Source organism: Cygnus olor, chromosome 7 (assembly GCF_009769625.2).
Source record: "Cygnus olor isolate bCygOlo1 chromosome 7, bCygOlo1.pri.v2, whole genome shotgun sequence".
Classification (NCBI taxonomy): domain Eukaryota; kingdom Metazoa; phylum Chordata; class Aves; order Anseriformes; family Anatidae; genus Cygnus; species Cygnus olor.
In genome coordinates, this window is record NC_049175.1 from 23,382,520 (window position 1) to 23,404,069 (window position 21,550).

At 73.0% G+C, this 21,550-nt stretch overlaps 6 protein-coding genes across 13 annotated transcripts; 2 read left to right on the forward strand and 4 right to left on the reverse strand.

The window, feature by feature from the left end:
* Positions 1-178: 178 nt before the first annotated feature.
* Positions 179-1,199, forward strand: AVPI1 (arginine vasopressin induced 1). 2 transcript variants are annotated; one of them, XM_040564083.1, is made up of 3 exons: positions 179-254; positions 492-786; positions 858-1,199. In XM_040564083.1, exons 2-3 carry the CDS (start codon positions 503-505, stop codon positions 928-930), a joined length of 357 nt encoding a protein of 118 aa, XP_040420017.1. In that variant the 5' UTR covers positions 179-254; positions 492-502; the 3' UTR covers positions 931-1,199. The 2 variants fall into 2 exon arrangements, with proteins under 2 accessions (XP_040420017.1, XP_040420016.1); XM_040564082.1 differs by lacking the exon at positions 179-254 and having other exon boundaries at positions 407-786.
* Positions 1,200-2,070: 871 nt separating this feature from the next.
* Positions 2,071-8,394, reverse strand: PI4K2A (phosphatidylinositol 4-kinase type 2 alpha). Its single transcript, XM_040564081.1, has 9 exons — positions 7,954-8,394; positions 5,504-5,704; positions 5,116-5,247; positions 4,877-5,030; positions 4,234-4,295; positions 3,674-3,773; positions 3,279-3,412; positions 2,932-2,991; positions 2,071-2,811 (listed from the first exon to the last, which is right to left on the reverse strand). The coding sequence occupies exons 1-9, from the start codon at positions 8,377-8,379 to the stop codon at positions 2,650-2,652; spliced, it is 1,431 nt and encodes a 476-aa protein (XP_040420015.1). The 5' UTR covers positions 8,380-8,394; the 3' UTR covers positions 2,071-2,649.
* Positions 8,395-8,638: 244 nt separating this feature from the next.
* Positions 8,639-11,489, forward strand: MORN4 (MORN repeat containing 4). Its single transcript, XM_040563054.1, has 4 exons — positions 8,639-8,799; positions 9,798-9,912; positions 10,013-10,122; positions 10,323-11,489. The coding sequence occupies exons 1-4, from the start codon at positions 8,733-8,735 to the stop codon at positions 10,469-10,471; spliced, it is 441 nt and encodes a 146-aa protein (XP_040418988.1). The 5' UTR covers positions 8,639-8,732; the 3' UTR covers positions 10,472-11,489.
* Positions 11,490-11,833: 344 nt separating this feature from the next.
* Positions 11,834-14,013, reverse strand: HOGA1 (4-hydroxy-2-oxoglutarate aldolase 1). The gene is made up of 6 exons (XM_040563055.1): positions 13,728-14,013; positions 13,249-13,583; positions 13,008-13,142; positions 12,756-12,852; positions 12,510-12,643; positions 11,834-12,116 (listed from the first exon to the last, which is right to left on the reverse strand). Exons 1-6 carry the CDS (start codon positions 13,954-13,956, stop codon positions 11,967-11,969), a joined length of 1,080 nt encoding a protein of 359 aa, XP_040418989.1. The 5' UTR covers positions 13,957-14,013; the 3' UTR covers positions 11,834-11,966.
* Positions 14,014-14,693: 680 nt separating this feature from the next.
* ANKRD2 (ankyrin repeat domain 2) lies at positions 14,694-17,359 on the reverse strand. 7 transcript variants are annotated; one of them, XM_040563046.1, is made up of 9 exons: positions 16,575-17,359; positions 16,351-16,464; positions 16,115-16,276; positions 15,909-16,016; positions 15,718-15,816; positions 15,431-15,529; positions 15,235-15,333; positions 14,964-15,062; positions 14,694-14,888 (listed from the first exon to the last, which is right to left on the reverse strand). In XM_040563046.1, exons 1-9 carry the CDS (start codon positions 16,830-16,832, stop codon positions 14,784-14,786), a joined length of 1,143 nt encoding a protein of 380 aa, XP_040418980.1. In that variant the 5' UTR covers positions 16,833-17,359; the 3' UTR covers positions 14,694-14,783. The 7 variants fall into 7 exon arrangements, with proteins under 7 accessions (XP_040418980.1, XP_040418979.1, XP_040418977.1 ...); XM_040563045.1 differs by having other exon boundaries at positions 16,351-16,882; XM_040563043.1 differs by having other exon boundaries at positions 14,694-15,333.
* Positions 17,360-17,440: 81 nt separating this feature from the next.
* Positions 17,441-21,236, reverse strand: UBTD1 (ubiquitin domain containing 1). The gene is made up of 3 exons (XM_040563050.1): positions 21,082-21,236; positions 18,292-18,519; positions 17,441-18,153 (listed from the first exon to the last, which is right to left on the reverse strand). The coding sequence occupies exons 1-3, from the start codon at positions 21,146-21,148 to the stop codon at positions 17,768-17,770; spliced, it is 681 nt and encodes a 226-aa protein (XP_040418984.1). The 5' UTR covers positions 21,149-21,236; the 3' UTR covers positions 17,441-17,767.
* Positions 21,237-21,550: the final 314 nt, after the last annotated feature.

A 21,550-nucleotide genomic window follows, 5' to 3' on the forward strand; every position in this document is an offset into this window, starting at 1 on the left:
CTCGCCTCGCCGACGTCACGGGCGCCACGTAGCCCTCCCCTCCGGGAGGCGGCGCGGCCACGCCCCCCCGGGCGCCGATCGGTCCGGGCGGGGAGCGGCGGCCGCGGGTTGGCTGCGCGGCGCGGGGCGGGCCCGGGGCCCGGCGGGTGAATGGAAGGGGCGCGCGGCGCGGGGCAGCGCCGGGACCCCGCGGAGCGGAGCGGGCCCGGGCGCGGTGACGGGGCGGGGGCAGCGGCAGCGGCAGCCACCGCCGGGTCGGGGCGCGGGGCGGCGGGGGGAAAGCGGGTCACGGCGGGGCGGGGCGGGGCGGGACGGCGGGCGCCGGCCTGAGCCGGGCCCTCCGCGTCCCCGCCCGGTGCCGGGGGGGCTCCGGCGCCCGGCCTCACCGGCGCTCGCCCGCGCTGGGCGGGCCGCGACCCGCGCCGCCTGCCGGGGCCGTGCCGGGCCGGGGCCCGCCCTCGGCTCGCGCCGTCTCTCTCCGGTGCCCGCAGCGGCCGGGGCCATGGGCACGCCGGCCTCGGTGGTGAGCGACCCCCCGGGCCGGGCGGCGCCCGCAGCCCGCGGCCGCAAGCGGGCCTCGGCCAACATCTTCCAGGGCGTGGGGCTGCCGGAGCTGCGGAGCCTGTTCCGGAGCGGCGGGGCCGAGCGGCCCGAGGAGCGCGCCCGCCTCGTCTGGCGGTACGGCGGCCAGCGGCGGATGGCCCGGGCCCTGCGGCGGCTCCGGCGGCGGCGAGCGGCCGAGCACGGCCCCGGGACGGCGGCGCTGCGGAGCTTCGGCCGCCCGCGGTAGGTGCGGGCCGGGACGGCGGGGGGACCGCGGCCGGGCCGCGCCGCCCTCACCCGCCGCTTCCCCGCAGGATCCCCGAGAAGGAGCCGGAGCCCGGCGGCGGAGGGGCTGAGGCGGCCCCGGGGTCCCCGCGGCGGCGCTGAGCGGCCCGGGAACCGGCCCCGGGGGGCTGCGGGACGGCGGCGCTGGCTGGGCTCGCCCCAGACGCCGAGCGCACGGGCCACGAGCGCAGCGGTTACTAAAAGGGGGGCAGAGGCGGCTGCGACCCGGATCCCGGCTGCTGCGCTGGAGCCGGCCCCGAGGGACGTCCCCACAGCCGCTCGGAGCTGCCGCTGAGACACGGAGGAGGCCAGGTGAACGGCAGCTCTGTTATTCAGCCGGTTGCGTGGTTTAAATACATTACGTACATTTCTACAGTGCGTTAGAACAATACGGTTTGGGTCAGGCGGAGACGCAGCCAGGCCTGGCTGGGGAGCTGGGGCCTCGCTTCCGCTCCCCTGTGCTCGCAGCATCCTCAGCACAGCCGGGGCCGAGCCCCCCCCCCCGCTCACAGGAGACGAGTGAGCTGCCTTCCCCTCCCAGCCCCCCCAGCAGAGCCCCAGCCAGCCTTCATTTCCCTCCCACCCCCCCCAAGGACGGGCAAACAGGGCAGCGAGACCCACCCCCGGCTCTCCTCAGCGACAGGGAAAGCCACAGCTCAAGGCAAGCAGACGCAGGCAGCAGCCCCGGTACCGTTTCATACAACACAGCTCAGCAGCTTTTGGGGAGAGGGGATGCTCGCTGCCTCGCCCCCCCCCCCCCCCCCCATCAGATTGTCAGCACAGGGGCAGCCAGGAGCCCGCACTGGTCCCCGTGTGCTCCCAGTACCCTAATTCCTGCGTGGCTCCCACCCACGCAGCAGGAAGAGCCCCCTCCAGCTGTCCCCTGTCCCCAGCAGCGCCCCTGTCCCTCAAGGGCGGCACTAGGTACAGCAAGGCTGGAGCCGTGCTGGCTGGCCCGACGCCGGCTGCACAGCAGCCAGGGAGTTTTGCTGGGAGCAGGGGCAAAAGCCAAGCAGCAGCAGCTGTGGGGACCTGGCAGGATGGGTGGACCGGGGCAGCAGAGGGCGAGGCTGCTGCACCCCTGCTTGGGGTGGGCTAGGCTCCAGCACCCCCCAGAGCCGCCTGCTCTGCACCAGGACGAGCCAGCACCCCTTTCCACTTAGTGTCAAACCGCACCCAAGCCTGCCCCGGGGAGCAGGCAAGAGCAGGGTCCTCCTTACATCCCCTCCTCGAGCCCCCAGCCAGAGAACAGCCGTTCATTGTGGTCCCCACCGCACCGACAGGCAGCGGGAACTCCCCCTGAGGAAAGCAGCTTGCACGGGGTTGGGGCAGAAGAGAGAAAGCGAGGAGGAGAAGGGCACGCCTTGGAGGAAGGGGAGGGCAGTACAACCCGCTCCAGGCCTTCCCAGCCCCGGAGCCAGCGGCAGGGAAGAGGAAGGCCGGCAGCCGGTGTAAAGGGCTGGACGGATCCTGGCCCGGGGAGCCAGCTCGTCCCAGCCCGAGGAGGCGCGCTCAGAACCGCGTGCAGGCCAGGGAAAGGAGGCGCGGGCAGGGTCCCAGCCACGCTGCAGCTCGCAGCCGCTTCCCGCGCCTCCCCCTGGGCTCCTCCCCAGGCAGGGCTGTACGCGCACCACGCAGCCCCAGGGGAGCCGGAGAGGGACCGTGCCCAACCTGCCTGGCTCCTCCGCTCCAGCTGCAGGTTCCTCCAGCCACACCTGCTCGCTGCTCTACCCGGAACGTCAAATCCCAGCCACAGGAGCGGCCCAGCTCCTCTCGCAGTGCCAGTCCGAGGCAGCTGAGCCCTGCCCGCGGCTCCCGCAGCTACCACCAGGAGAAGAAAGGCTTCCGGCTCTGGAAGCTCTGCGTGTAGGACTCGCTGGCGGCGCGCTGGTGGGAACGCGCCGTTTCCACGATCACGGGTGGCATCTGAACCAGGTGCAGGGGACTCTTCCCGTCCTTCAGCGCCTGAGTCAGGTTCAGGATCTGTACAGCACAACGGAGCGAAGCCTGAGCCGTCCCACCGGGGGAACAGAGCTGGCACTCCAGCACCCCCGCCGCCAGACAGGCAGGACGAGGCTCTGGAGCCTCTCCGATTTGCCTTACCTGGCCTCTCATGACAGCAATCTGCTTGTGAAACTGCCCCCTGTCAAAGCCAGGGTCCTTCTGCAAGAGAGAGCGAAGACCGCGGTAGTATCCACCCTCTGCCCCACACTACTCAAGAGACGACTACTTCCCAAGCAAGCTTCTCCCCTCTTGTCCCATAGGCTTCCTGCTTCTCCCCAAGCTGTATCTTCAGCTCCTGGCACTGGGATAACCCTGCTATGCCTCGGCCCAGCAACACCGTGAGGAGCTCGAACACCCTTCTGTCCACCACCACCCTGACGCAGCACCCCCAGCGCTACCCCTGCTTTTCTTCTTCCCAAGCCGCCCTCGGCCCCTCCCCAGTTCACCTTGAAGAGCTCATACAGATCTTCCTCCAGGTCTTTGACAAAGTTGGGATCTGAGATCTTGGGGAGAATCAGGTCCTTGATCTCCTGTGAAAAAGGGATTTTGGCCTGCGGCAACCATGCCCAGTAGAAGGGATCTGTGGGAGGAAGCACAAGACGTCAGAGCCAGGGAAGGTGCAAGGTGACCTCGGGTACGGAACCGCCTGCATCTGGGACACAAGGTCCAGCACCCACTTCCTACGGCCCCCCCGAGGCGGAGCTGTCTGCGCCCCTGGAAGGTTTGCAGAGAGGCAGCCCAGCTACTGCCTCTTCCAGCCCCCGAGGAAGACGTCCCCAGGACAGACAGCGCGTTGCTGCACGGCTCGCCAGGGTGCCCCAGCACAGCCTGAGGGCCTCACATGCTCTCCAGGAGTCCGGGTGCTTCAGAGGAAAGGCCAAGCCATTGTCTATAGCAGCCAGCTTGATGATGGGCTCCTTCACCACCACCCAGTCGCTGTCCTGGAAAGAAGCGGAGCACCAGTTACAAGGCAGGCCGCCCAGCAGAAGCGGCCCATCTCCCACTCCCTGCGGCACCACCGTCAGGGTCTTGGCCCTGGCTACCGGAGGCTCAGCAGCCTTTCGCCAGTAATGCAGTCCCTCGCCCACCGGGGAGCGTTGCGGACAAATGCTAGGGCACCTCCGGTCCGGGCGAAAACGAAGCTACCCCCACCAGGCCTCCCGCCAAGGACGCACAAGTCCAGCAACGCAGCACGCCCAGTTTCCCCCCACGGAGCCCAAGCGCATCCTCCAAGTCCCACCAGGCCACAACCCGCCGCCGCGGGGGGCAACAGGCAGCCCGGCAGACAAGATCAGGCCCCGGCACGCCCAGGATCCCAAGCCAGCTGGGAAATCCCCTCCCCGTCCGCCAGCTCGCGGGAGCAGCAGCCCCGCGCACCCCTGCCCAGGAGGAGCCGCTCACCCGCACGCCCGCGCTGTCCAGGGGACAGTCGTACTTGATGAGCCAGTTGTCGTTGCCCCGGTCTGCAGGGAGAGAAAAACAGCCGTGGGGGCCTGCCCGTGCTGGGCAGGAGATGACTCCTCCTCCGACCCAGAGGCGAGGCAGGTTTATACAGACTTCAAGGCCCAACCTCCGCCCCAGAGTCCTTGAGCCTGCAGCAGGCCTGGGAAGCCACATCAGCCCCCACGCAACCCGCCCTGGATACTACAGAGATCCACACAGCCCCAGCTCTCGAGAGAAAGAGGGGGGGAGGTCAGCTTGCGAGCCCTGGGGTGCGCCTCAAACCCATTCCTGCCCGGAAGGGGCTTGGATACAGGTAGGATACAGTGGCACAGCCGGGTGCTGGGTCTCTGGGTGTCCCCAGGTCCTTGCGGCTGGCAAACATTCACCCCAGCACCTGGGTGGGTCTCAGCTGGCTCCAGACCTCCGGGCACAGGACGGCCACGGTGGCGAGCAGCCCCGGAAGCCGCGCTCCCTCCAGAGGCGATGCCGTCTGGCAGCAGCCAGGCGGTGCTGCCGGGAGGTCTGGGCGCCAGGAGGAGATGCCGAGCCCCTGCCTGCTCTGCAGCTGCCAGGGCACAAAGGAGCAGGCGGCTGGCCCTACCTGTGTTCCTGATGATGTAGTCCAGCACCACCAGCCGCTCGAACTGCAGCAGCAGCTGCCGGTTGGTGTTCTCGGGGAGCGGCTCAGCCTCAAACCGTCGCAGCCAGTAGTCAGCATCCTTGTAGCCCTCCACAAAGAGCTGGAAGGAGCCCACCTGAGGCAAGGAGAGGCCGCGTTACGGAGGGGCGTAGAGGACGGGGGGGGCAGCGACAGGCACGTGCAGGGCCTGGGAGCCCTACCTTGGGCGGCAGGCCGATGCGGTTGAAGCGCTGGCCCACTTTGGGCACCTTCTCCAGGGCCAGCCTCTTCCCTCGGGACTTCACCCTGTCGATGGCACTGTAGTTGAAGGTCTCGCTGGCCAGATACACCACCTGGGGGGACAGGAGCACAGGGGTCAGCAGGGACAGCCGGCAATTGTCGCAGGCTCGTCGATAAAACAGGACGCAGCATTTTGCGGGCTCTGCCCTGCGCAAGGATCCCCGCGGCTTGAGCCGGAGCAGTCCTGGTCCAGAGCTCTCAGCACAAGATCCCCGAGCTCAGCAGCGCCACACGACAGGGCGCAAGCGGAGCTGGGCAGCAGCACGCGAAAGCCTCCCCAGGACGAGGTGCCAGCCGCCATCCCCTCACCTTTGTGCGAGGGACAATGTTGAGTTCCAGTTTCTGGTCCACCAGGCTGGCGCCCGCCTCCGACAGGTAGCCCTGGTTCAGGACGAGGCAGTCTCTCCCGAAGCAGCACGGGCAGCACAGCTTCTGCAGCCACTTGGTCCACTTGGGGTTCAGCTGCCCATACGGCTCCTCGTTCTTGGGCTTGAAGACGCCGATGATTTTCTGTGAGCGGGAGAGAGCTGACGCTCAGGGCTTGGCAGAGCCAGGGCACTCGCCCCGAGCCAGCGCGCGGCGGGGACAGGCTCTGCCCTACCAGCACAGCTCAGCCCAGCCCACGCTCCCGCAGCGCCCAGCCCTGCCGTGCCCTTCCCGTCACCACCCCCAGGTCCAGGAGACTCCTCCCGGGGTGGGAGGGAGCCTGGGGGCTGCTGCGGCCCCCCACTAACGGACACCACCGCCCAGAGCAGCTGGGGACAAAACGGCCCAGGGGTGCAGGCCTGGGTTTTTAGGTGCCTCCCTCTCCATTCCCTGCGTAGCTGCTGTGAGCAGTGCCCGACGGCCTTCCAACCTGCCCCCACCCTCCTCGTCCCACACGAGAGCGCTGATGACGCTGTCCCCTGGTAAATATCCCACCACCCAAAGGTCACTGCGATGGGGCTGGGGGGAGCTACCGCTCACTGCCTCCACGCAGGGGAGCAGAGGGGGACAGGGCTCCCTGGCTCCAAAATCCAGCGAATGCAGCCAATCCCCAACTGACTGGAGAAAACGGGGCCGAAATAGAAAGCAAGCTGGAGGACCTTAGCAGAAAACAAAGTTTTGTGATGCGGGGCCCAACAGAGTCAGCAGAGGGGCTTGCTCTGTGGGTCCTGTATGTAAGAGGTCACGGGCAGCTCCCAAACAGGTACCCCCACCGCTGCGAGGGGCTCGGAGGCCCCGAGCTAGGCGCCGTGCTGTCACCAAGCCGGCTTTGCCCAGCCACGCAGCCGAGATGAGGGCTCGGGGCAGAAGCGAGGTCGCCCACCCCGGGGCCGGGCACCCCACGGGTCTGCACAGCAGCCCGGGCTCACAGCCCCCTCCGGGATGAGTCGGCAGCGCACAGGACCAGCGCTCCTCCCCGAGGCCGGCCAGCCCCGGACAGAGCGGGTGGCACTTCCCCAAGCCGAGCTCCTGCCACGGCACGGAAGCGCGACGTGCGTGTCCCAAGAGCCCGGTGGGGAACCCCACGGCAATCCCGCTGTGCCGGGGCCAGAGGCCAGCCCAGGGGAGGCGGGAGCAAGGCTTTGCCTACCGGGAGGAAGGTTTGAGGCAGTGGGAGCAGGTCAGCTGTCCCACGACCACACAGAGAACCCCTCCTGAGGTGCGGGAGGCCGAGGGGACAGACAGGCAATCCCCTTATCAGCCCCACAAAGGCTGCCAACGTGTCCTCGGGTTTGAGCCTGCCGGGAGCTCTGGCAGCGTGGAGCACGGCGCCGCGTGGAGTACGTACAGCGGGGCGACGCCGGTCCTGGAGCGGGGAGCGGAGCCTGACAGCACGGTGCCCGGGGAGCAGCGCGGGCAGCAGCTCGCTCCGAGAACCGCGCGGCAGAGACAGCTCTGCCCGGCGCCAGGGCACAGGGAGCCGGGCCAGCACGAAAGCGCTGCCGCAGCCCCCGGGGCTGGGGGAGGCACATCCGACAAAGGCACAGCTCGGGTCCCCGGCGGGCCCCAAGGCGAAAGGTTTCCCCCGGTGCCCTCGCCCTCCGCCCCCGACCCGCCCGCCGGGGCAGCGCGCCGCGCTCCCTCCCGGGCGGCAGCGGGGAGGTTCGGCTGACCCTGGGCAGCGAGCCACAGCAACCGGCCGCGCACCCCGCCTGCTCGCGGCAGGGCAGCCAGGGCACCCGCCGGGTGACGCGCCCGGGAGGGCACGGCCTTCGGCTCCTCGCACGCGTCCCCCGGCAGCCCCCAGAGCCCCGGCCTCCCAGCCGGGCCTCCCCTCCTCACAGCCGGGCCCGCTCTGCCCCGCAGCCCCCACCGGCCGCCCCCGCGGCTGCTCCTGGGCGCCGGGGCGGCTGCGGCAGCGGGAAGCCCGCGCTGCCCCCCCCAGGCAGGGGCCCGGCCAGCAGCCAGCCTCCACCCGGGGCCGAAAAACGGGGGCACGAGGGACAGAGGAGCCGGGTCCTGCTCCCGGGGCGCACCCCGGCACGGACCCTCCGAGGGCACCGGGGGGAGCGGCAGCCGGAGGAGCCGAGCGGGCCCCGCAGGTCACGAGACGGGCCGCCCCGCGCCGATCCCGCGGCTGCGGGCACGCGGCTGCCCGGGCCCGGCTCCCCCCGGCGCCCCCCCCCCCGGCCCGGTCCCCGCTCCCCCCGGCGCCCCCCCCCCGGCCCGGTCCCCGCTCCCCCCGGCCCGGTCCCCGCTCCCCCCGGCGCCCCCCCCCCCGGCCCGGTCCCCGCTCCCCCCGGTGCCCCCCCCCCGGCCCGGTCCCCGCTCACCCCCTGCGGGTCCTTGACGAAGTAGCTGCCGCTGGAGCCCTGCGAGATGCGCTCGGGGTAGATGCCGCGCTCGCTGGCCAGCTCCGCCCGCCGCACCACCTCGGCGAACTCGGGGTCCTCGGGGAACTCGTTCCGCTCCCGCTGCGCCGCCAGCGCCGCCGCCGCCGCCTGGGCCTGGGCCGCCGCCGCCGCCTGGGCCTGGGCCTGGGCCTGCGCCGCCGCCGGGCCCCGAGCGCCGCGCTCCAGCAGCGGCTGCCGCTCGCGGTCGCGGCCGCCGGGGGAAGCGGGCGGGGAGGGCGGCGGCGGGGGTGGGGGGACGGGGACGGCGGCGGCGGCGGCCGGTGGGGCGCGCGCGGCTCCGCCCGGCAGGCCGTAGTTGGGGCCCTGCGCCCGCTCCGGGGACACGAGCGGGCTGGTCTCGTCCATCCCGGCACGGCCCCGCCGCTTCCGCCCCGGCACGGCGCCGCCGCGTCACCGCCCCGCTCCGCCGCGGCCCCTCCCGGGCGGCCGCCCCGCCCCGCCCCGCCCCGCCCCGCCCCGCACGAAGATGGCGGCGGCGGAGGGAGCGGCGGGGAGGCCGCCCAATGGCAGGCCGCGTTGCTAGGCGGCGCCGCGGGGACAGCCAACGGGGAGCGGGGATGGACGCGGGGCGGCGGGGCGCCGCCCGGCGGGGGGCGGGGGCCGGCGGGGGGGGGGCCGCGCCGCCGCCGCCCCTCGGCGGGACCCCGGCGGGGCGCGGCGCGGAGCGGAGGCGGCGGCGGGTGGCGGAGGCGGCGGCCATGACGCTCACCAAGGGCTCCTTCACGTACTCCAGCGGGGAGGAGTACCGCGGCGAGTGGAAGGAAGGTGGGGCCGGCGGGACGGCGCGGGGCTGCACGGGACGGACGGGACGGGACGGGACAGGACGGGATGGAGGGGACGGGACGGGACGGGATGGAGGGGACGGGATGGAGGGGACGGGACGGGATGGAGGGGACGGGACGGACGGGACGGGGATGGACGGGACGGGGATGGACGGGACGGGACGGGACAGGACGGGGATGGATGGGATGGAGGGGACGGGATGGAGCTGGACGGGACGGGACGGGGCGGGGATGGACGGGATGGACGGGACGGGATGGAGGGGACGGGATGGACGGGACGGGATGGAGGGGACGGGACGGGATGGAGGGGACGGGATGGACGGGACAGGGATGGACGGGACGGGACGGGACGGGGATGGACGGGACAGGATGGAGGGGACGGGACGGGACGGGATGGAGGGGACGGGACAGACAGGACGGGACGGGACAGGGATGGACGGGACGGGACGGGACGGGGATGGACGGGACGGGACGGGACAGGGATGGACGGGACAGGATGGAGGGGACGGGACGGGACGGGATGGAGGGGACGGGACAGACAGGACGGGACGGGACAGGGATGGACGGGACGGGACGGGGATGGACGGGACGGGACGGGACAGGGATGGACGGGACGGGTTGGAGGGGACGGGACGGGACGGGACAGGACAGGGATGGATGGGATGGAGGGGACGGGATGGAGCTGGACGGGACGGGACGGGGATGGAGGGGACGGGATGGAGCTGGACGGGACAGGACGGGACGGGACGGGATGGGGATGGACAGGATGGAGGGGACAGGATGGAGCTGGATGGGATGGGATGGGTCAGGGATGGAATGGACGGGACGGACTGGACGGGATGGACAGGACAGGGATGGACGGGATGGGATGGATGGGGCAGGACGGGGCAGCCGGTGCTGAGCCCGCAGGTGCAGGGGTGGCCGCTCCCCGCCGGTCCCGGCTCTTTCCGCCTCTCACCGTCTCTCTCTGTCGCTGCCCAGGACGCCGGCACGGCACCGGCCAGCTGACGTTCGCCGACGGCAGCGCCTACGTGGGGCACTTCGAGAACGGGCTCTTCCACGGCTGCGGCGTGCTCAGCTTCGCCGACGGCTCCAGGTGAGCTCAGCACCCTTCGGGGCCCGCCCTGCCCTGCCCAGCCCCGGGCGCGCGCCCCCCCGACATCCATCCCCGCCCGTGCCCCCGCTGTCCCGCGCAGGTACGAGGGGGAGTTCGTGCAGGGCAAGTTCAGCGGCGTTGGCGTCTTCACCCGCTACGACAACATGACCTTCGAGGGCGAGTTCAAAGGCGGGCGCGTGGACGGCTTCGGTGAGTGCCCGGCGCACCGGGGGGGGTCTCGCCGGTGCGGGATGTGCAGCCGGCGCCTTGTGCCGGCCGCAGCTCAGCATGTCCCGCTCGCCCCTGCCCCTGCTGTCCTGCCCTCCCAGTGTCTCCCGCCGTGTCTGCCCAGGCCTGGCCCCCGTGTCCGCTGCTCCCGACCCCGTGACTCCCGTCCCTTCCCTCCCCAGGGCTCCTGACGTTCCCCGACGGCTCTCACGGGGTGCCCCGCAACGAGGGCTTCTTCGAGAACAACAAGCTGCTGCGGCGGGAGAAGTGCCAGGCGGTGATCCAGAGGGCGCAGAGCGCCTCCAAGTCTGCCCACAACCTCACGGCGTGACGGCGCCCTGGCCCCCGCACCTCCCTCCCTCTGCGGCAGGGCCCCACCGGGCACCGGCTGGCCCTACAGGGCGGCAGGACCATGGCGCTGCCAGCCACCCCCTCGGCAGGGCCAGGGGTCCCCCCGCCACGCCGGGCGGGCCCCTGTGCCAAAACCCTGCTGGTGGGAGAACGGACCCCTCTGCCCCCCACCCAAGTGCCCCAGGGCGGCTCTGAGGCCGCCGTGGTGCCTTCTCCCTCTGCCCACAGCCCTGGTTCTCCCCAGAACCCCCGCTCTGCCCCCGGCTCCACCAGAGCAGCCGCCAGCAGGGCTGGGGGACGGCGTGGTCGGGGCCGCCACCATGCCACGGGGAGCCGGGCGGGTGGCTAGGGGCTGGGGCTGGCTCCTGGCCCCATTGCCTAGGGTGCCTATGCCGGAGGGCAGCAGGCCGGGCCACGTGCCTGCAGAGGGGCAGCGCCTGGCCCCGCTTCTCCAGCCCTGGTCCCCCGGCGGGGCGGCACCCGGTGGCCTGTGCCCTCGGCGCTGGGTGACTGCCGTGCCCCCGAAGGGCTCAGCCTGCCCATTGCCTTGGGGACATCCCCGCCAAAGGGGACCAGGGGATGCCTGGCCTGGCCTGTTCACGCTGCGTCCCCGGGGAGCTGGGTGAGGACGGCAGCGATGGCGAGCAGGAAGCAGGCTCAGCCTGGGCAAGGGGCCAGGGCAGGGCAGCGTGGGGTGCCGGGGCTGCTGCAGGGGGGTCTGGGCTGGGTGGGCAGGGATAGGGGCACGGCAGGGGTGCAGGCGGGGCGCGCACAGCTCCCCGCCTCGCTCCCCATGTGCATCCCTCATCCGCACGCGTGCTTGCCTTCACCCCTGGCATGCTCTGGCTCGCAGGGACATGAGGTCCTGGCGTCCCTCCCCGCCTGGCCGAGCCCTCCCTGCCGGTCTGTGCCCACACCAGTCCCGTGCCTTGCTGCGCCCCCGCCTTGTGCTGCCGCCTGCACAGGCCTCAGCTGAGTAAACCACGTTGCCAAACGCCCGGGCTGTGTCCTGTTTGCTGGGGAGCAGGCGGGAGGCTGCTTGCATGGGCACAAACGCAGGCGCGGAGGGGAGTCAGCGGGTTTATTCGCGGTGCTCTGGAGGGCAGCTGGGCCAGCGTGGGCTTCCGCACCTCGGGGCCACCCGGCCCACGCAGGGACAGCGAGAAGCTGGGGGCTGCAGGCCCTGTTCCCTGCAGGCGCCCACATGGATGAGGGGCACCCAGCTGGAGCCCAGGGTGGGTTGTCCCGGGGTCTGGCGGGGCTGGGCGCGTGCCCAGGGGGGACACGAGGGTGGCCACAGGGTGCTGAGCTTCCCCTCCACCAGCCCTGTCCAGCGGGAAGGAGCGAGATGGCTGGCTTCCTCCCGGCCACGATCCCAGCGTCCCCACCACGTCCCCAGCTCCCTGGCTTCCCAGTCCAGGAAGGGGCCGGGGGGAGACGGTGCTGCCTGCGCTGCGGGGCCACGTCCTGGGTGCTCACAACCAGCCGTTGGTGCTGAAGGTGCCCCTCAGCTCCTCCACCTGGGCCGGGCTCAGCGGGGCCAGGGGCGCGCGGCAGGGCCCCCCGTAGTACCCGAACCACTCCATGGCCTTCTTCAGCCCCGGGATCCCAAAGCGGCGGGTGACCTGCGGGAAGGAGGGCGCGGCAATCCACCGCGTCCCCGGGGCAGGGCCACGCGGGGCTGAGGTGGGTCCCCACTCGTGTAGCATCCCTGCAGGGCACCGGGAGCCATCCCACGGTGGGACGGGGCCCCCGGGAAGGCGCAGCAATTCCCCCCGTCACCGCCCATAAATAGCCTGCAGGTCTCACGCTGGGGCTGGACGGGTGCCCGGTGCCAGGGCACGCGCTGTTCCTGGCACGAGAGGGCTGGCATTTCCCACCCCGCTGCCTCCAGCCCGGGCTTGGCTCCCCGCCCGGGCGCTGCACTGCCCGCCCAGGCTGCCCCACAGCCCCCAGGGACCCTCGTCCTCACCACCCCCAGCCCTGCGGGGCCACCTCCGGGTGCGCTGCCCGCTCACCGCCGCGTTGGGCTCGATGAGCCGGTGCTGCAGGTCGCGGGCCTCCTGCCAGCAGCCCTGGCGGCACAGGCGCTCCAGCTGGCACAGCGGGGCCCCCAGGACGTTGGCGAGGGCGCAGACCCCCCCCGCGGCACCTGGGGACGCGGGGGCACGTTGGCAGCGAGCTCCTGGGCGTCGTTGCCCCTCGCCGCCCTGCGGTGCCCCCGCGCTGGCGCTCCGCGCCCCCAGGCGAGCGGCAGCACCTACCCACGGCGTAGCTCGCCAAAAGGAAGCCGGCCGATCCCGCCAGCACCTGGAAATCCTCCTGCCGCGTCTTGTGGACGAGCAGACCCACGCGGGTGATCTGGGGAGAGAGGCGTGCCTGGGGGCGCGCGTCACCCCGTCCCCACCACGGGGTCCTGGGGGTGGCTCGGGGAAGGGCTGTGACACCCTGTTCCAAGCTCGGGGACAGGTTTGGGGCCAGCCCTGGGTTCCCCTGGCAAGCCCTGCCTCGCTCACATCCCCGCCGCTGTCCTTGATGCCGATGACATTGGGGTGCTGAGCCAGGGCGAGGACAGCCTCCAGCGGCAGCTCCAGGCCGGTGTTGGCAGGGACGCTGTAGAGCACCACGGGGATGGGGGACGCCTCGGCCACCTGCGGGCAGCCAGCCAGAGCTGCGGGTGGGATGGGGGCAGGCGGGACGTGTCCCCAGCCCTGCTGCCCCAGGCAGAGCCGCGGGCGGGCAGCGGGCAGGGCTCACCTCCGTGTAGTGCCGCACCAGGGCGGCGCTGCTCACGGCTCCCCGGTAGTAGCAGGGCGTCACCACCAGCGCCGCGTCAGCCCCGGCCTCTGCCATGCTGACCGTCAGCTCGACGGTGGCCTGGGTGGCTGGGGAGGTGGCAGAGCGGTGAGGGACGTCCCGGGGGGATGCAGCCCCGCCGTGCTCCCCGCGTTCCCCACGCTCACATTCGCAGCCGGAGCCCGCCAGCAGCAGGCGGTCCCGGGGCAGCGCGCGGCGCACGCAGCTCAGCACCTCCAGCCGCTCGCGGGGTGCCAGGTACGGGTGCTCCCCGGTGGAGCCCAGCACCACCAGCCCTGAAACGCAAGGCAGGTACCCCAGGGGCTGCCCGCCACCGAGCGAAGCCCAGCTGGGGGCTGAGCACCCCCGGGGGGGCGGCAGGACGCCCGCGGTGGGCAGGGGTCTGCGCAGAGAGCGGCGGGGCCGGGGGCAGCACCTACCTCGGAAGGGGATGCTGGCGTAGCGGCGCAGGTTGGCCTCCAGCTGGGCATAGTCCACCTCCCGCAGGGCCGAGAAGGGGGTGGCGAGGGGTGGGAAGATGCCCCCGAGGTCGAGCGTGGGCTCCGGGCCAGGAGGGGTGCTGAGCCCCCGGCGCTGCCCGGGGGCTGCCCGGCACAGAGCTGCCAGGGCCGGCCGGAGGGCCGAGGCGAGGCGGGTGCTGAGCGCCATGCTGGCTGGGTGCTGCGGCCAGCCCGTGCCACCCGCCCCGCCGAGGGGCTGTTAATGTTTGATGGGGCACGTGAGGGAGCCGCGGCCCCGCTGGGCAGACGGGGCGGGGGGTGGGACCGGGTGAGCTCTCCCCTCCTGCAGGAGGGGCCTGCAGAAGGAGCTCAGCACCCCTCCGGATGAGCCCCGGCCGCGCCAACGGCGCTTTCCCTTCTTTTTCCCACCTAACGAGGCTGGAGCTGGGCTGCAGCACCTGCGGGGCCAGGGAAGGGAATAAGCACTGCAGGGAGTCCCAGGGCCGTGAGCAGCGTTTGCCTGCTCCGGGTGTTGGTGTAGGGTCTCCTGTAAACACAGGCGAGTGGGAACATCGGTGGGGAGCGAGCCAGGGGCACGGTGCCCAGCAGAAGCGGCACATCGTGTAAGGGGGCTGCTGCGTCCCTCCTGGCACGGCTCCGGTGAGGCAGAGCAGTGCTGCTGCTCCCCAGCACCGCGTGTTTTGAGGGGCTGGCGGCGCCCCTGCTGTCTGAGCAGCCCTCGATGGTTTTCCTCCCCGAGTGTGCCCAGGCGGGGCTGCGAAGCAGTGCAAACAGTGCCCGGGCGTCCCGCAGCCACGAGTCCTGCCACCGAGCCACTCGTGTGACGGCCCCGCGGGTGTCACCCACCCCTGTACTCGGTGTCCGGGCACCACGCAGCCCCTGCCGGCCCCACCGCCTCCCCGGAGCAGCCCGCCGGAGCCAAACTCTGCTCTGTGCTGGCTTTATTAACACGGCTGACTCAGCTGGGTCCCGCTCCCTGGCGCCGAGCCCAGCCCCGGTCCCTGCCCGGTGCCATCACGCGGGGACCTCGGCCTCCCCCTGCGGCTGCTCCTTGGTCTCCAGCGCCTGGCGCGTGTCCGTCTGCCACTGCTGCACCAGCTCCGTCGGGGTCTTGCCAGCCTGCGAGCGGGGGCACAGGTTGGGGCCGGGGCGGCAGCAAATGGCACGGGCACCCGCGTGCCCCGCGGCGCCCACCTGGTTCCTGGCCATCATGTCGGCCCCGTGCAGGATCAGCATCTTGATGATCTTGTAGCGGCTGAGGCGCGTGGCGTCGTGCAGCGCCGTGTCCCCCTCCTGCGGGACAGCCCGGCTCCGTCTGCGCACCCACGTCCCCAAGGGGACGCGGGGACGGTGCCCACCCCAGCCCCGGCCGTGCCGATGGCAGCACCCCGGGCAGGGATGCGTGACAGCCCTCGGAGGGGGCTCGGCGCTGCCCCCCGTGCCGGCTGCAGGGCCCCGCACTCACCCTGTCCGGGGAGTTGATGTCCGCCCCGCAGTGGATGAGGTGCTCCACGATGTCGGGGTGCCCGGTCCGGGTGGCCACGTGCAGGGGGGTGCTGAGCAGCTGGGGTTCAGGGGAGACACACACCAGAAGGGATCAGCACCCCCCTCCCTGCTGTGCCCCCCAGCACAGCCCCCTCCCCAGGCTCTGCCCCCCTCACCTTGTCCTTCAGGTTGAGGTCTGCCCCGCGGTCCTGCAGCAGCTTCACGGCGTCCAGGTGCCCCCCCCGGCAGGCCCAGTGCACGGCGGTGCAGTCCAGCTGGGCACGCAGAGCCTGCGTCACGGGGGGGGGACGCCACCACCCTGTGCCCCCCCCCCAGCCCACGGCCACCTCCGCCCTGGGGACAGCCAGCCCTGCCGCGGGGACCCCCACCCCGCTGCCGCTCGCTCCGGCTGCCTCGTGCCCAGAGGCTGGGGCGTGGGGATGGGGGCAGGACGCGGCCTCACCCGGTCCCTGAAGTCGACGGTGGCCCCGCTGTCCAGCAGCTTCTGCAGGATGTCCGTGTGGCCCTCCAGCGAGGAGCGGTGCAGGGCCGTGCGGTGGAACTGGGGGGGGCGAGGTGCCGCGTTGGTGGCTGGCTTTGCCCCCCCCGTGCCCCCCACCACAATCCGAGGCACAACCGGGGACCCTGCGCTACCTCGTCACACGTGTCCGGGGGGCCACCATCCGCCAGGAACTTCTCGATGACGCGGATCTTGCCCTGGACAGCAGCTCGCAGGAAGGTCTCCGGCTCCACGGGACCGTCCTGAGGGCAGGGCAGGGCTGGGGCAGCGGGGACGACAGGGGGCCCCGTGTCCTGCTCCTCAAGGGCACCCCGGCTTTCTGGGGAGCCCCTGCACGTACGATCTCCGGGGGCTCCGGCGGCGGCGGGGGCTCGGGGGTGGCCGCCCGCTCCTCCCGGCGCTTGCGGCGCTGCTTGCGCAGCTCGATGAGGCGCTGTATGCTCCCCACGTCGATGATCTCCCGGCGCAGGTCCACCGAGCTCCTCCGCACCCGCTCCTGGCCCTGCGGGGACACGCGGCGCCCCGCTCGTCCCCGCCGTGCCCTCCTGCGCCCCGCTCCCCGCACCCGGCCCTCACCTTGATGGCCTCGATGCCCCTGTTGCGGGGGCCCTGCCGCTTCTCCTCCTCCAGCTCCGGCGTGCTCATGCGCTCCACGGCCGGCGGCTCCCGCGGGCCATCGCCCTTCAGCCTCTGCGGGGACACGGGGGGGCTGCAGAGCCCTGGGTGCGTGGGGCAGCCCCAGCATCCATCCCCGGGCACTGCTGAGGTCCCCGGGATGGCCGGCAGCCCGCGGGACCCACCTTCTCCTCCTCCTCCTCCTCCGCCAGCTTCTGGTCGATGAGCTCCTTGGCCTTTTCCACGTCCAGCTCCATGTCCGCCCCGTGCGCAGCCCCGGGCAGGATGCGGCCTCTCCTCCTCTTCAGCACCACGGGTGTTAGCTCCCGGCGCTGCCGGCGGCTCCGCTGGCGGCGGGGCTTTATGCCGCCGGCCCCTCTGTCCCGCTGCCCAAGGGCACCGACAGCTGTGCCTGCTCCACATGACTGGGGCAGCTTAGCCATGAGCTCACCCTGCCGCTTTCTGGTGCCCCTGGCTCACCTCCTGCGCGCCCTTAAAGCGACCCACGGCCCAGCCAGCCGGCCGCCCGGGACCCCCGCGCTGGGCTGGGGGGACCTGGGGCGCGCAGAGCCCTCAGCGGCGGTCCGGAGGCTGGATGGAGCTGGGCCACGGTGTGCGTTAACCCGCAGGTGCTGAGCCCGTGCCACCCATCCCGGGCAGCCGGGATGCTCGCGGCGGCTCCGCGCTGCTTTGGAGGATGACCTCAGGGCCGGAGCATCCCGAGCGCCACCTGGTCTCCCCGCCGCGCACGGGGCCGGCAGGCAGAGCCCGCAGCTGTTCCCGGTGCCGGGGACATTGCTCAGCCCCCCTGGATTTTGCTTTCCCTTTTTGTAAGATGAGGCCAGCGTGCCCCGTGCTGGGACAGTTAATGCGCTGGGACCTGGCCCCCGGGGACCGGGCTGAGGACAGGGGAGGGACAGACGGGGACACGGCACCCTCCTGGCCACGGGCAGGTCCCTTGGGTGCCGTGTCCCACGGGTGCCACAGCCTCCGGCTGCACAAAGGCAGGCACCCATTACACGAGGATGCATGGGGACAGCCCCCGCGTGGCTGAAGGATGAAAAGGCTTTATTGATAAATACACAGGCTATGTACAGAGGGGAGACATCTCCGCGCAGCCCCCTGGCAGCGGGATCCCGGTCTCGTGGCCGGGGCTGGCGGGTCACAGCCTCTCCCCGAGGGGCGGCCCCACAGCGGGGCCCCCCCGGCACACATCGGTCCCACACCTTCCGCTGCAAATTTGTGCCCGTGCCTCCAGCCCAGCGGGGCCACCGCGGCGCCACGGCCCCGGGGAGGGGACCCGGTGGCTCTGGCAGGGCTGGGACATCCCTGAGGTGCCCCCGTGCTCCGTCGCAGGAAGGGGCCTCCCCGCCAGAGCTCAGTTCCTGGGCGGCAGGGGCTGGTTGATGATCACCTGCACCACAAAATCCTTCTGGATCTTGGTCTCCTGCAGCCGCGTGCGGTCGGTGAGCAGCTTGCCCGAGAAGAACCAGCGCTGCCAGGCCAGCTCGATGCCCTCCTGCGCCTGCAGCTGCTTCTTCAGCTGCCCGATGGTGTCGCCCATGCTGGCGCTGAGCCGCAGGTCCTTGCCGGTGGAGAGCCGCACCTTGAGGGCGAACTCGCGCCGGGCGCTGGGCAGGGGCTCGGCCGGCTCCGCCGCCTCCTCCTCGCCCCGCTCCAGGATCAGGTTGACGGGGGGCGCCAGGCAGTACACGGGCAGCTGGTACCGGTTGCCCAGCTCGTCGTAGCACTCCGTCAGCGACCCTGGGGACAGCGGGGTGAGCGACTGTGCCCTGTGGGGCGTCCCCGTCACGCCCCCAGGCTCCTGGAACCCCCCCCCCGGCTCCGCAGCCCGATGTGGGGCGCTCATCCCCGCCGCCCCCCGAGCTGCCACCCCCTCACCGTGGGGCAGGGTGATGCTGGCTCCGTCCAGGATGGCCTGGGCCAGGCTGTGGTCGTTGGCCTCCACGGCGTAGGCGGCCGCCTTCAGGGCGTCCCAGATCTCCTTGCGGCCCTCGAAGGCGGGCGCCGTGTCCCAAAACTCGTCCCGCTTGCTGCGCAGCTGCCCGTCCGTCATCGGGTAGTCGCTCTTCCACTTGGGACGCTCCTTCTTCAGGGGCTCATTGCGGCCTGGGGGGGGGGCAGCGGCAGCTCGGGGAGGGGGGCCGAAACCCCAAATTCCAGCCCCTACAGCCCGGGGAAGGGCACCCTGCCCCGCAGTCCGGTGGGGACCCCAAACACCACGCACAGCAGTGTCTGTCCCAGCCAGCCCCCAGCACAGCAGCTGCCCCCCAGCAGCTTCCCTCGCCCCCAGCAGGGAGCAGGGCTCTCTCCCGCATGTTTTGGGGCCAGGGGAGGATGGGCCGGGGGCCAGCAGGGTGACTGCAGGGCCCTTTGAGGCAGAGCAGTATTTATAGCTTGGGGAATTAGCCAGGAAATAAGCCGGTGCGCCGGAGTGGGAAAAGGATTACGGGGGCTGAGCCGCAGCCCCGCTGAGGGGGGGGGGGGGCACGACTTCTGGGTCCTCTGCCCGCCCGGGGCACAGATCAGCAGGGCGAGCGCACCAGGATGTCACCCCAGGCGGTGGCAAAAGCCCATTCCCAGGCTGGCAGCACCCTGCTGCGGCAGGGGACGGGGGTGTCACCACCCACGGGACACCCAGGATGGGTGGCGGTGCTGGAGAGACCGCCGCGGGGCACCGGGCGGGCTGGAGCTGTGGAGCAGCCCCGCGCCAGGCTGCGGCCCCGTGGGAACGGCCCCGTGCCGCCAGCCCCACGGCACGGCCGGAAGCGTGGGGCAGGAAGGAGCTGTTGTCACTCCCAGCTGAGCTGGGGACAATGAGTGACAACAGCTCCTTCCTGCCTCCGCGCCCCACGGGGCGGCCAGCCGGCACCGATCCTGCGGGGGGCGCGGGGGGAAGGTGGGACCCCGGCTGCGCAGGAAGGATGCTGAGCGCCCGCCGTGACCTGTAGGGCGGGGTGATGCCGCCCGTTGCTACTGGGGACAGCCGCCACCCCCCCGGGAGGCTCGTCGGGGTGACACAAGGCACCACACGACCGTTTTCTCCGTCCCCTGCTCGCCCAGGACCCAGCGGGCACCCGGGCTGGAGCTGGGCACATGGCACAGGGTCCCCGTGCAGCACGGGGCAGCGCAGCCACCCCGAGGGCTGGGGCAGGGCGCTGAGCATCCCCGAGGAGCGAGGGCAGCCGGCTGCAGCCAGCGCTGCCGATTCAGCAGTCACGGCGCTGGGCCGTCGGGATTTGCAGCGTGGCAGAGCGAGGTCAGGGACAGCACCCGCCCCGGGCACTGGGCGGCACCGGCCTGGAGGACGCGGCGGGGACCGCAGGGCAGGCAGCCACCAGCGCCACGGCTGCTGCTGCTGCAGGTGGCCGGGGCCGGAGAGGAACATCCCCGGCCGGGTGCGAGGGCAGCCAGGTAGACAAGGACACGCGAGGATTAAAGGGTGACGAAGGTCCTCCCGCGTCCCACGGCTCAGCCCCGGCGCTGCCACCTTCACCGGCCCCGGAGGCGGGCGCGGGCTGGCACGGCAGATAGCAGGGCCTGCCGCAGCCAGGGCAGGAGGCTCCCATGGGGCCGGGTTCTCCTCGGACGAACGGCAGGGCTCCCAGCCCCCCCCGCTCGGCTTCCAGGAAAGGGAAGAGGCCGGCCCAGGTGAGGAAGCGGGATCCGGGGGCTGCGGGGCCCGAGCCGGCGGCGTGGCCGCCCCACGCCAGCCCTGCCCAGGCAGGCAGGAGCTGAGCCTCTGCTATTTATCGCCGCCGCCCAGCCCGGGCCCAGCCTGTAATCGCCCCGTGCCGCGCTACTCCCGGCCCGTTGTGCAAGCCGGTGCCCGCGGGGGGTACCGGGGAGCCCGGCCGCGTCCGGCCGCTCGCTGCGCCCACGCGGGAGCCGACAGGAGCGGGCTGGCAGCCTCACCCCGACGGCACCGGCACCCCCGCGCCAGGGCCGCTCCCAGCGCCTTGCGCCCCGTGGGGGGGTCCCGTGGGGGGTCCCCAGCATCTCCCGGGGCCCCCGGAGCCCCCCGTGCCCAGCTCGCGGCCCCGGCCGGGACCCGAGGGGACGCGGCGGGGCGGCGCAGGGCGACGCCCCCAGCCCGGTCGCACCACGGGGCTCAGCTCCCGGCCCCCGCACCGGGAGCACCCCGCAGCGGCCGGGCGCAGCCCCGCTGCCCGCCGGCGGCAGGTCGCCGCGTGCCGGGACGTGCCGGGCCCGGCGCCGCGTCCCCGGCCGCGGGCGGGGGCAGCCGCACACCGTGCCCCGTCCCGGCACGGCCCCGGGGAGCCTCCGGTTGCGGCTCCCGGTGCCCCCCCGCGTCCCCCGCGACGCCGGCACGGGGCAGCAGGGGCAGCGGAGCCCCCCCCTGCGCCCCGCCGCTGCCCGGAGGCTGCCCGCGGACACCGGCAGCGCCCCCCCGGCGCACGCCGGGGCGCCCGTTCCCGGCCGGCGCCGCCCGGCCCCGACGGGGCGCACGGGGCGGGAGCGCTGCGGGGCCCGCTCCCGGCCGCCCGCCGCGCCCCGGGCCCGGCTCCTCGACCCGGGCGGCACCGGAGCGCCGCGGAAACCCGTCCCCGGTGGCGGCGGGACGGCCCCGCCGCGGGGACGCCGGCACCGGAGCCGCCCCGGGGGCGCGGCGCGGCGCCCCCCGCCCCCCCGGAGCCCGGCGCCGCTCACCTGCTCTCTTGCGGGGGTTCCCGGCGGCGGGCCGCTCCCGGCGCTGCCGCCCCACGCAGCCGCCCATGGCGGGGCTCGACGGCGGCGGCGGGGCGGGCGGCTCGGCATGGGGCCGGGCCGGCTCCGCGCTGCGCCCGACCCGCGGGACCCCGGCGCCGCGCAGCCGCCTCCGCCCGGCTCTGAGCGCCGGGGCCGCCCCGCCGCCGGACCCCCCCCCCGCCCCCGCCGCGGCCCGCCCCGCCCCCACAGGTGCGCACGTGCCCGCCCCGCCGCCGGCGCCGGCCCCGCCCTCGTGCGCGAAGCCGTCCTCCCGCCGCGCGTGGCCCTCCCGCGCCGCCGTACCCCTGGCGGAAGAAGGGCGGGGCGGGGCGGGGCGGGGCGGGGCGGGGCGGGGGTCGGTGCGCGCGTGCGCCAAGGCTCACTGAGGGGAGGGGGAGGGGGACGGGGAGGGGGAGGCCGCGCATGCGCG